Below are 13906 nucleotides of genomic sequence, written 5' to 3' on the forward strand. Positions count from 1 at the left end.
AGAGCGAAAGAGAGCGAAAGAGAGCGAAAGAGAGCGAAAGAGAGCGAAAGAGAGCGAAAGAGAGCGAAAGAGAGCGAAAGAGAGCGAAAGAGAGCGAAAGAGAGCGAAAGAGAGCGAAAGAGAGAGAAAGAGAGAGAAAGAGAGAGAAAGAGATATGAGAGATACCAGACATTCTACTATTGAGAAATACACTGCAGCAGGAGCTCAGGATTTATTTAGATACCAGGAGATCCATATGGGAGCTAGATTATATAAATTGTAGGAAAAGCAACTTCAACATCAATCAGCTGCATGACATCAATCACAGCAAGTCAGGCTACATTAGTTCCAGCACACAAAGGAGTTCTGGTGTACTTAAAACTGCACATTTTGTTTCCAAAAGCCAAGTGCTGCTTCTTGGGGTTTGTTTTTCTGTTTATTTGTAACAAGACATTTAATCACAGCATCTCAGAATCACTAGGTTGGAAGAGACCTTCAAGATTATCAAGTCCAACCCAGCCCTAACACCTCAACTAAACCATGGCAACGAGTGTCACATCCAATCTTTTTTTAAGCACATCCAGGGATGGTAACTCCACCACCTCCCTGGACAGGCCATTCCAGTACTTTATCACTCTTTCTGTAAAAATCTTTTTCCTAATATCCAGTCTATATTTCCCATGGCACAGCTGGAGACTGTGTCCTGTTGTTCTGGTCAGCTGCTACTTGGAGAAAGAGACCAAGCCCCAGCTGACTACAACTACCTTTCAGGGAGTCGTACAGAGTGATAAGGAGTTGTAGAGAGTGATAAGGTCACCTTGCTTTTCTGTTTTTATACTAAAAAACATGTTTTGACTGTGAAGTTAGTAAGTACCAATCTTTGAAACAGAGGAGAAACAATCAGGAAACAGCAGTCCCACTGCTGAGTCTTCCATGCAACCCAAACAGAATTTGGGCATCCACATGTCGCTTCCTCTTGGGAGAAATTTGCTTACTTTTGTGTAATACAACTTTTACAGACGGCATTTTTCCCAAAAGTTTGTTCTAAGAAGGAGGAAGACAAAGATGAAACAAATCCCTTGAGAAATCCCACCGATTATATTCATTTAGCTGCTGTTATAAAGACGCTGGCCCTTCACTCCTGTCAAAGAATTCCTTTTCATTCTGACTTTTATGTTTCTGCCAGAAATGACAAATTGAGAGCTGTCTAGAAAAAGAAAGCCAAGAGAAAACTGGTGTTTAGAAGCAAAGAAACATTCCATCCAATCATGAGATTGTACAGAGAAGAAAGAAGGTAAGCCTACAGCTTACTTTGCTTTTCTGAAAGCATGTACTTAAAAACACAAGCATCAAAAGAAAACGTGTGCCCTCTGCACTGGAATTCCAAAAAGCAATGTGGACTTGCTTTCCTTTGGCACAGCAAACTGACAAAAGAATTGGCTATTGCACGATTCATGGACTCTCCTGAGATGACAAGTTATTGGTTTAAACATATGAACTCCTGGCAAGCTAAAGAAAAAACAGCACTGCCTTCAACCTTTAAGGAGCTGAGCAGGAGTGGACATTACTAGCTAAGGATAAAATTGTATTGCAAAATCCTAAGTTTAATCAAAAAAGTGTTTGAGAAGAAAAACAAAATCCATGTTCTTCCATTTGACCTCCAAAAGCTTCTCATGACCATGGTGTATTTTGGCTGATAGTCCTGGCATAAGGCCATTCTTGTTTCGGTAAAGAAACTACTTCAAATTTCCTGTCACTGCTCACAAAAAGACTGGTTATTTATAAAATGGGGAGTAAAACTCTTTCTTTTTCAATATTTATTTATTAATTTTATTTTCTTAGATGATGGACATATAAGGCTTCTCAAGTCCATAAAACAAAATAACCGTGGGGTCACTGACTTTAAGTTAAAGATGATGGGCAGAGAACAAGACTCAGCTTTCACAGCATGGACCTTCTGGTCCTTGATCAGCATTCTGTATCATCAAATCACCAGGGTTTCACAGAAGGACAAGTTTTCCAGGAGCAACAAAACTTCTCATAAACCTGAGGTCTTTGCTGTCATAATTGATGTTACTTTTTTAGGATCCCCAAACATATTTAAGAAGTATAGTAATTGTAATAGAGATAGAGGTGCTTAAGTGGCAATTCTCTATCAGCTGAAATAAATGTAAAAAGAGAGCAGTAAGCCAGATTATTTACTCCAGAATGGAAATGAAGGGGTAGCTTTTTAACTAAGGATAGCCAATATTCACTAAATATACCTCCTGTAAACTTGTTCAGGCACTCATCACAGTAGCAACCTTACTTATATGCAGAGGCACCCTTTCAGGATTTCTTTTCTCACAACTTTATTAAAAAAGACAAGATCAATAGAAAGGTGGAAGCTTCTGTTTTAATGGACACTGGATTGACTTTTCTTGTTTAATCCTGTTGAGACATATACCAGATAAAATTCAGGCCAGCTGAAGAAAACATAATAAAAAAAGCAATTCTATATTTTGTGTATTTTTGATCACATTGTCTGTGAGGGAATTATTTTCTGATGTTTGTTCATCACCTGCAAGTGTCTGACAAGACATTTTAGTAATTATTTGTTTGCCTCTTTCTATGAGCCACTTTATACAAGCATTAAAAGTCTGGGCAGTTTTCATCATGTGCACAGATCATGTGATAAACTTCTGGCACTTAACTGAAAAAAGCTGAAACCCCAGAATCAGTTTTTTGATTCAAGTATTCACAAATATGATTTCAAAATCTACTTCCCATGAATATTAAAACTGGATATTCATTGTTCCCATAGACAGTCTTCTCAATTAACATATTCACTAGAATATTTATGGAAACATACACAAAAGAGTGTGAACAGCATCAAAGTGAATCCATTTAAATACTAAGATGAATATTTGCAGCCTTCTTTCAATTTATTTTATTGTATTTTATGAGGTGTTTGCCCAACTGTGGCTTCAATCATGTCTCTATAGATGACTTTGACTGAAATGAATTGTCAGGGTTGCCCAACACTGAAGTGAAAACAGGACAATCAAGGAAAGCAAGTCCCAGGAAAGAAGACAGGCTCTGTTTTTTAAAATGCTACCCAAGCAGTACAAAAACCAAAAGTCAACTGCTCTCTCATAACAGGATCTCCCACAACTTTTCAGTTTTTCATCTTAAGGTTACATACAGGCTCTCCTTTTCCTTGAGGCTTTCAGCCTCAAGAGGATCCACTACTCAGGATTTGGTAATTCAAGTGTATTTTCATTCTGTCAAAACAGAGGTGATTGTAAATCTGCTGAGGTCACACAGCTTTAGTGCACTTTTTTTTTTTTTTTTTGAATCAGTAATCTAGAAAGCATGGTCAAATTACCATTCCAAATCTCCATTTTACATGACCTTCATGGTAAGGGGGATAGAAAACTGCTGCATATAGCTTGGAAAATTAAGCTGTTTATGAGGCTACCACTAGTTAGTGAAACTGCTATTTGCTTCCTAAAGACAACTCAACATGTATTATTCGATTATTTCCTTTTCCCTGTTTTAAATGCACTCAACCCTTCCTACTGTATTACTTTGTCTTTTGAATACAATCTAAGAATGCTGGAACAATTAGCTTTTTCATTCAAAGTGACAGATAACTGAAATTATGCTGTCCTTGTGCATTATTAAAATAAACAGTAACCAGGTACATTTAAAGGCTATACAATATTCAATATAGTCTTTAATATTCTGCTTCATAACTTTAACAGACATTTATACATGATTAACGAAGGTTTTAGTAGCTACTGCTGTCACAGCTTGAGTAACACCATCTCCAATGAATATTCTAAGGGAAGGGTCTTACTGGAAGTGTCTGAGTGACAACAGTGAAGTGGCAGGCTGCCTTGTACTTTCTGACAAGAGAACAAAATCCAAAATAAAACCAAATTCTGTCTTAAGGAACTTGAAACTATTTAAAAAGCAGGGAATGCGAACAGACTGCAGTAAGGCGTACGTTATATTACAGATTCACAAACAAAGCTTTTAAAGGGTTTCTAATGTGATCCCACTCCCATGGTATGGCAAATGAATAACTTAAGTACTTAGATATAAACACACAGATGAGTAGTGTAATTCCTAATTACCTCAAGAATATGAGGCAGACACAGCACTACAGATGTCATACCAGAGATTTGAGTTGAGAGCCCTGAAACATACAAACAAATAAAAAAACTGCAGAAGAATAAAAAAATCCTCACGAAATTTTCAACCTTGTAACTTAGTGAATAAAAGACCATGGTGATTTTACTACTATATGTAGGAATCTTCAAACAGAAACATTCCCAGGCCTGGCAGGTCAGTTGGATTCACCAATCATGCTTGACCAAGCTGACTGCTTTCTGTGATGAAATTACTATGAATACATGACTGGTTGATGCAATCTCCCTTGAATTTAAGCACAGTATCCCTGCATCCAAGCTGGGATTTTACTGTGTACATGGGTGGACTACTAGATGTGTGAAAAACTACCCAGAATGTTGGGCTCAAAGAGAGATGGTACTCATTCATGGTGTGTCTGGAAGTCCACATATTCTCTATCCTTGGAGGTTTTCAAGACACTGTTGAATAAAGGCCTAAAAATCTTGCTGATTCCAAAATCCACACTGATTTGAGCAGGAGTTTAATAAGAGAACTCCTAAAGTCTCCTCCACACTAAATAATTAAATGAGTTTATGAAGATATCAGGTATTGATGACATTTTTAATTTGGTGGAGAAAAGTCTAACAAGAACCATTTACTCAAACCTAAAACCAGATGTACTGAAAGAAAATTTATAGCCCTGTAATTAACAAAAGACGTGCCAAGAGGGAGAGAGGACTCTATAATCCTGATGGTTTAAAATCAAGGCACAATGCTGCTGTGAGGCAATTCATACTCAGAGAATCATAGAATGAAACAATTGTTTATGATGGAAAAGGCCTTTTAGATCATTGAGTCTATCCACTAGCCCAGCACTGCCATGTCCAGCACTAAACCATGCCCCTAAGTGCCAAATATACACATCTTCTAAACACCTCCAGGGATGGTCACCCAACCACTTTCCTGAGCAGCCTGTTCCAATGTTTGTTAGTCCCTTCCATGGAGAAATTTTTTGCCAGTATCCAATCCAAACCTCCTGCGGTGTAACTTGAGGCCATTTCCTCTCATTCTATAGCTTGTTACTTGGGAGAAGAGAGCCACTCCCACCTCACTACAACCTCCACAGAGAGCTCAAACATGAGTAAATTGTGGGAACCACTGTGGAGAAAAAAACCAAGAAGCCATGTAAAATAACAAAATGGCATTAATTTTTTGTCCATAACACCTACAAGTTAAGGAAAATGCTAGCTATTATTTGGTTAAATAAATATCTAATCGACCTTAGTTTTTAACCAAGAAAGATTAAATAATCCCCATCCAAAATTAAGAAAAAGGAAAACAGATACAGAAAAATAACTGGAAGAGTTACTAACTGTATATAATTTCCAGTCCTTTTCCAGTGCAAGGCTTTGTAATAGGTAATCGGCTTTGTCCCCTGGTTTACATTTAAGATTAATTCACAGTGAGAGCTTTAAGTCACTTCAAATACCCTGTAGCAGCAAATTTCAAGATTTGTATTGAGTTCTCTGTAAAAACAAAGGATTCTACCCACAGAGGAATTTAAAACACCGTGGCATTATCAATTGTGGACACAATTAAAATAGTCATTATGACAAAGCAGCATAATATGCTTCTAAAAGCAAAAAGGTGAGGCCTGCATTTGCTCAGCTTTTAAAAATCAAACAAAATCAGTACTGTTCTGCCTGCTGGATCATTATTTTTAAGTATGCAGCTACCATCCCTTGTATTTCCAATTTAACATGAATCCTGTTCTAGAATGAGCTCATGGAGTTACTGCACATAAAGGTAAAATTTTAAGTACTCAAATAAATTTGCATAAAAAATATTTGTACATGGCATATAACTAATTCAGAATCCTATGCAACACCCACTGAAAATCTTTACATGTTCTCACTTGTAATTTAACATGGAAACCCCTTTTGTTTCCAAACACAGCACAGATTTGTCAGCCAAGGATACAAGAAAGAAACTTGACATTTTAAACACTTTTTTAAATTATCAGACTATAAATGAATGGTTGAAAAGTTTTACAAGGTTGAACACCTTTCCTCATGCCAAGGCAACTACAAAGTTGAATGACTTTTTTTTACTCTTGTCAAAGTAACATCCCTATTACCCAACATAAAATGCTTCACCTCCACATAAATAAAATAAACAAGCAAACAAACAAAATCTACAAAGTAGCAAAAAATAGGAGAGCCAGAAACTTTGACCCTCACCTAACTCAAGTATTACTGCTGAGCGTCCATAAGGCCAGGAAAAAAACTTCATCAGACAGGCAATTTAAAAGACAAAGTAGTGATTATTCCAAGTCTTGTTATAAAAAGTGCTCATTACATAGCTGCAAGTCAATGTGCCTATAAGCTGGAGGATTTTCTCCTAAAAAAGAAGGGGACAGAAAGATGCTCCAACTAAAACAATCTACTGACAGTCAGGTGGATGTGGATCCAAACTATTTTTATCTAAAGAAACCTTATATAGATATTAATGGATTTTTTGTGTTCAGCATATCTGAAACGAGATGTCAAAAATCTTACAGGGCATAGGATAGATCAAATTTTAAAAATTAGAAAGTACAGAGAAAAAATTAGTAAACTGGGCAGGGGTAGAGTTGTTTCACTTTTTCAAAGTTCAAAGATGAGTGGAAAACCAAGTAATTGTGGCCAGTAATGAACTCAGCATCCTCAGTAGTAAGAACATGGTAAGGAAGGCCCTTTGTTGAAATCTGCACCTTGGGAACTATTTCACATGCAAGCCAAATAAGATTTATTTAAATAAAATCAATGACAACTGCTCTACATTTGTCTGCCCAGCTACAAATCATTCAACACCCCACCACCTCCCCATAGCCATTATTCCTCTCCTACCTTCAAAACTCCCAGCAAACAGATAAATCCACGTAATGGCTGGGACAAAAAGGATGGTCAGAGAGGCAGCCAGGAATTTCCGTCGCCCTCGGCAGATCCCCAGCATTCTCTCAGGAGTGCAGAATCCCAACCCAATGCTGTTCCTATGTTGGAAGCAAATAGTCCACAGCCTCCCACATATTACTCCCTGAAAAGGAAAGGAAAAGGTATTTCAACAGGTTATCTCTCTACAGGAAGTTATAGACTGTGGCAGTGTTCCAAAAGAGTTAAAAGAACAGGCCAAAACAAAGGGCTACTGCAATTGCAAGGTGGTACCCATTACAAAATTATCCACAACCATTTAATAATAAAACAAGTTTTAGAAGTCAAATTAAAACAGTAAGTCAATAGAGCATATCATGTCACCTAAATACACACTAAGCTCATCTCACCAAGACATGTCAGCTTTATTTGTAGCTTTGCCTTCACTTTACTCTACAGGAACTCTGAGGTCTTTGATGCCCATGTGTGCTGGGGTCCCATGGCAGATAAGAGAGAGCCACCCACATTCCTTCATCTGCTCCCAAAGAGCAGAAGTCACTCCAGTGAATCAGTGATCTGCCTGCAGATGGTCATGAACTCAGGAGACTGATCCAAAAAAAGGAAAGCTGAAGTCTGGGAGTAGAGGGATGTTACTGAAATTACTCACTTTGCACATCAAAAAGCAGTGCTGATGAACTGCTGTGTAAAAAGGGAGAAGAGAAAGTGCAAAATGGGCAAGGAAATATCCTTATTCACATGGGGGATATCAGGAGCTTTAGACTGTATGTCATGAGAAAAATGGATTCTGATGAATAACAGTTTTTATTAGGAAAGAAAAATTTCTGATCCAAATTTGAAATAGTTGTTCTGCATTTCAGAGGGGCCAAGAAAAAAAAATGATGACTTATTCACGGGAAAATGAATATTCCCACACCAGTGCTGGCATGTAGAGCATAAAAATAATATTTCATATTGATAGCAGGTTTTTCTGAAAGGGAAGGAAAGGCTAGTAGTAGGCAAGTTAGAAGAGGAAAGAGAAGTATTAAGTCCATGCAAATCTACTTCAGGTTTTCTGTGAAAAGGCTTGATTTTCAATTCAAAGAATAGAAGTGGTCTACAGGAATGATAGGGAAAGAAACACAGACTCTGGTAGTACAAGGTGTTTAATAACAGTGCTTTTTGACTTATGCTTAAACTAGCACTAGAGCTGATACAAGCAATGAAAGCATTTCTACAGTGACATGTTAACAATGGCTGCTGTGTGTCTTGAGAGTGCCTTAACTCTACAACTTTGTATATATTGCAGTAAAAATCAATTCTGAAATTAAATTACAGCAAAAATGAGAATGTAGACAAGAGAAAGAGGTTCAGACAAAAATCTCTGGAGCTGGAGATACCTGGCTGCAGTAATCAGGCTAACTTACAGCTGTTCCTTGAACATTCAATAGAGCCCACTTTACTACACTACAGTTTAAGAGCCATGATAGTACTCTGACCTTGGAACTGATAAAATGGACTACAATTTGTCCAGAGCCAGCACAAAAAGCATTCCATTGTGTCAGCTTTTCAAGGCAATGAATGCTTCACCACAGGGATTTTGCACAAAATATGTGGGCAGATTTAATATTACAACCGTGGTATTAGAGTCACTGTGTTAGACAGAGACACACATTTGGTAGATAAATTGTAGAGAACTCTTATCTTTATTCAGTGTATTTGGATAATGATTACATTTCATTTCTTTTCCGTATAGCACATAGTTGTACAACTTCTCTGAAGAGAGTCCTTTACATGCCTACTTGAAAAACACTCTCCCAAGCTTCTGTGTTTGTAAGCATGTATATTATAAAATGCACAGAATCACTTATTTTAAGTAGGAATTCTTTTTTTCCTTAAATGTACTGGCGTAAACCACTGACATCAGTTTGTGCACAGAAAAATAAACCTCTGAAAATATAAACTCCCAAGCACAGTCATTAGCAAACAGCCACATCTTGCACTGAAACACACACTGGCAGGATACTGCTGCTATCAATGACACCTGTAAAAATCACCGGTAACAAAGTCAGATTCAACACCACGTTTCTGAAATTACCCTGTTACAAGTATGCTGGTACAAGTTTCCAGAGCAATGACATACAGTCACTGAAGCCTAGAGTTGTAGTGCTGCTAGTGTCTTAATTCATCCTTGGGTGGCACATTTAAGAAATCATTTGATTTTTCCTATATATTCTTTTAAATATCTATGTAAGTTAAGTTTCTGAACAGGTTGATATGGAGGATGTAATCCAGCTTTTCTGCCCTACAAATGTAAAGTACTCTAACAAATCAGAAAGGTCAAAGGCACAACATTGAACTCCCAATTCAGCTGTGAAGCAAAGACAGAAATGTGGCAAATTCAGTTTTCTACAAATTGTCATCATTCAGACAAAACAGCCAAATCATTTTGCACATTGATGTGTATCCTTTATCTAACTAGAAAAACATTTGGAAAAATCCTTAACAGACAAGTCAGCTTGTGATGGATCACCCTAGGAAATGTTAAGATACTTCTTTTAATATTGCTTTAAAAGAGCCATAAATTACTTTAAATTATAATTCTACTATCTCCTCACCTCCCCAAAGCTGTGAATAGTGTCTCTGGGGTCTTAAATATTCATTTTTAGTGTATAAAAACCCAGCACCTGCTGTGTACTTTTATCCAAAGTAGACAATGCATCATGTGCAACTCTTACACAAGCAATTACATTAAACTTCCATGAATGGTAATGAAGTTCCTTGGCATAAAGGAAGAGCTTTGGACTCAATCATATATTCACTACTGGCTTTACTCAGAAACAATGTTACCTAACATGTCACTGTCAAATAAATTGAAAGAAGACATTGCAGCTCCTTTGACTTGGTTTTCCTTTGAACGGGTGCCAGATTGATATCTACCATGAAGGAAAGGGATCGACAACACTGGCTGGACCAAGGACTGAGCACAAAACAGTCACACATTTCTGCCATATGAAATTCTGCAAATGCCTTTCAGAATTCTCCTACAGTCTTCACTGCTCCTCATGCCACAGTCCTACTGAATCAGGCTGCCACCTGCCTAAAAGCTCTTAGAAAGCAGTTTCATGGTACAAGCGAAAAGTGAAGCTACTTCAGATGTGCCATTGCTAGGCACAGTCACCTTTTCAGTAAAATGGTTCACTTTATTTCCACAAAAGCATGCAGTGCTCCTCCTGATAGCTTTCAGTCTCAACAGCTGTGCTAACTAAACACCTATACTCTGAAACACACAGCTTGAAATATATCGGAAACAAAACAAAGGATGAAGGAATAACTGGCCAATTTAACCACAGCATCCAGATGTGATAGCCCAATCAAAAAATAACCAGTGGTCGCTCCTTACCCATTGCCCAGTGTTGATATTTTCAGATCTAACTGAGCCACAATAAACATCAGCAACTTTACTGATCTTTACTGGGTTTATCTCAAAGCAAGGGAGACCAAAATTAGACCCAGAGCAAAAGGGAATGATTATGTCTGCAGTTTCAAACACAGTCCCACCTACACCCCTCCAGACACAATCAGGTTTTCTACCTGTGGCACAGATACTAAAAAGCGCATGCATTGCAGGATATTGTTCTACCTTGCTCTTCAGCTGTGCTCCAAGAGCATGATATAAATGTATTTTAGAAATCTGATTCAGTAAGTAGTACCCACAAAAGCTAGTTGCATGTACATCATATGCATTGTGTCCTGCTGCCAGTGTGTCAGGTGCTGCACACTTGTAGGACACACCAGTTCAGGATTTACAAACCCACTGCACAGAAACAGCTCCACAGATTGTGCTGTGACCTCAGGCCAGCTCACCCTTCCCTGACTGCTGCTAACAGTGCTCCAAAAGGCTGCAGCTTGGACAATGCTCCAAAAGGCTGCAGCTTGGACAATGCCAATGAGCGGGGCCACAGTGGGAATTAAAACAATCTGGGGTTCTCATTACAAACCCTTACTCATGACTTACTCATCACCTTCCCACCTGGTCAGAATGACCTTTCTTACCTTCACATATAGTCAGATACTTCCATTAACTACACTAACTTAACAGAGTAGTTTCTTTGTTTTAAATTGTGGATTATCTCCTCTGCTAAGCATTAACCAGCTCTCAATCAGTATGAGCAGCACATATATTAAAGTATGTAACACAACACTAATCACATTGGTATTCAATTTCTATATATTTATTTTCTTTAATTACAGCATGATAACTTGACTATGTCAGATATTCAGGAGGAGTTCAGTGAAACAACGGAAGTAATTATGAAAACAAAAATCAAACACAATTAACTAGATTTAACTGCTCTATCATAAAAAGCTTTTCTAACTGCTTCAAACATTTCCTTGCATATTACAGTTACAGTTAATCTTTTCCTAGTAATCTTCTACTTGTTTTTAGAGCCACTGGAAATAAATATATACAGTTAAAGCTGTTTATACAGCAATCCTGTGCCTTGGCTTTGTTGTGTTTTTTAAATTAATGTTATCTAATTCTTTCTGCTATTGCAGTCTTTCTGCTCTCTTTCTGCACACTTGCTGTCACAGAGTCAATGAACAATTTCTGTTGCATAGCTTTTCCCTTGGCTCTGTATCAATGTAGCATTCATCCCTTATGGGAGATTTTTCAGATTTTTGCCACACCCAGAATATAAACAATGTAAAGTAAAAAAGCAGTATCTTATGCAGTATTTTCCTGGTTTTTTTTAAATGCTGATAATGAATGTTTATAATGAATTTACTCCTTGACAGTCAGATTATATCTTGCAGCTTTGCAGTCTTCCCATTATGGGAACTGGCTGTCATGTGACGCTGCAATATTAAAGAGAAGTTTGGTACCATAAAGGCAGGGTGCAGAGTAAACCCAAGATTAGGAAACACAGTGTGAAAGAATTAAATGGTAAATCTTTATTTAATTAAACACCTCTCTGTTAATTTTCGTTGTTTAAACCCAGACAACTCAATAAGTACATCACAGCCACTTGCTCCCCCACATTCTTCCAGTGGGATGGGGAGAAGAATCAGAAAAGAGGAAAACTCAGGGGTGGAGAGAAGAACAGCTTAATAATTCAAATGAGGTTAAATATTATTATTATCATCACCATTATTATTACAACAACCGTAACTGCAATGAAAAGAGACGGAGAGAGGAATAAAACCCAAGAAAAAGCAAGTGATGCACCATACAGTTGCTCATTATCTGCTGACCAATGCCCAGCCTGATCCCAAGCAGCAGTCAGGGCCTTCCAGATAACTCTCCCAGTGTATCAGTGTATATACTGGGCATGTTGACATATGGTGTGGAATATCTCTGGCCTTTGGGTCAGCTGTCCTGGCCCTGCTTCCTCTGGGCTTCTTGTGCAGCTCCTCACTGGCAGAGCATGGGAAACTGAAAAAAATCTTTTTATTTGAATAAGTATGACTTAGCAACAACCAAAATATCAGGGTGTTATCAGCATTACTCTCATGCTAAATCCAAAACATGGCACTATTCCAGCTACTAAGAAGAAAATTAACTCTAATCCATTCAAAACCAGGATAGTTAATGTATTCCACTTCTCACATTTTTGTTCCCACACTCTAAATTTCCTTGGCATTGGAGAACCTCATCCCAAAAGCAGACTTCTTAATCCTATAGTATCATGACTTGAAAGAAGGATTAGGATTATATTCAAATTCAGCACACACCTCACAAGTTCTGTGAAGGCACTTCATAGTGGAAGATTACAGCAGTTTCCAAATGCTACCAAATGTACTCTTTCTCAACTAGTTACAAGGAAGCAGTCCTATCTGTAAGAGAGAAAATAGCCAGTAAGTTGACAGCACAAATGAGTTCTGCCTTGGAACTGTGCTAACTGCTCCGAGGGCACACAGGATTGACATCTCTTATATCTTCACTCAGTACGTGCTGTGGCTTAAGGAAAATTCTATTAGTGCCCTGTTAATCAAAGTTTTCTAGAAGGTTCCAGCTGTAAGCAACACCACCATAGGAATGGAATCTCTCCTGACAGTAGTAACAGACAGAGAGAAGCAAATAAATAACATGTTTTCACATTTTCCTGTTTTTATTTCCATGTACTCCTTTATGTATGTCTATATATATTTATATATATACTTCTAATGGTATTCTTTATTCCTTTCAAGCCTACATTTTCATTCAAAAGAATGAAAGCCTGCAACTTCCAAAATTATTATTAAGGAATAAGACAATCTAAGACCAACAGGACAAGAATCTTTTCCTAAACCTCCACTAAAATGTCACTGCTAATATGAAGGGAAATAAAATGCAATCAGCTGAGAAAAGAGAGAAGCAATAGAATACAATCATGAGAGAAAGATCAGTCTTGCCTGTAAACATTTCATTTGCAACCAAAGAGTTACACTTTCTTTTAAAGCAGCTACTGACCTGTTTTCTCAAGTTCTCCAAACCCCATCTTTACACTACTTTCTCAGCTGTATGGGCATACAGAATCAGTATTTCCTGACTCCCCAACTTATCTAAGAACTCAGCACAATTCAAAGAAAGTGAAACAGAGCCTGCCTTGTTTTGTGTATGGCAGAATTCTAACAAGACCCTATGTACACATACTAAGAGTACCTTAGAATTTGAGATCTCAGTGCCCCTGAACTATGAACATACTGGAGACCGTGACCAGGCATCAGTGTCACATACCTGTCATACAGGATAATTCAACAGAAAAGCATCTCTCCTTCAGAACCACAGTCCACAGTCAGGCCACAGCATTATTACATATATGAATTTCAGACTTTTAAGATGGACGAAGCTCCACATCTTTCCAAATCCAAGCATCTCTACCTAAAGTAGTGGAAGCAATTAAAAAAAAAAAAAAAAAAAA

General features: G+C 37.7%; 1 protein-coding gene across 2 annotated transcripts in view; it reads right to left on the reverse strand.

The window, feature by feature from the left end:
- Positions 1 to 13906, reverse strand: part of LARGE1 (LARGE xylosyl- and glucuronyltransferase 1) — a 272408-nt gene that overhangs the window by 182807 nt on the left and 75695 nt on the right. For both annotated transcript variants that reach the window (XM_063395775.1, XM_063395774.1), the window contains one exon: positions 6984 to 7170. In XM_063395775.1, the coding sequence (XP_063251845.1) occupies positions 6984 to 7089 (106 nt within the window). In that variant the 5' untranslated portion in view covers positions 7090 to 7170. The remainder of the gene's footprint in view (positions 1 to 6983; positions 7171 to 13906) is intronic.

Source organism: Prinia subflava, chromosome 4, assembly GCF_021018805.1.
Source record: "Prinia subflava isolate CZ2003 ecotype Zambia chromosome 4, Cam_Psub_1.2, whole genome shotgun sequence".
Lineage (NCBI taxonomy): Eukaryota > Metazoa > Chordata > Aves > Passeriformes > Cisticolidae > Prinia > Prinia subflava.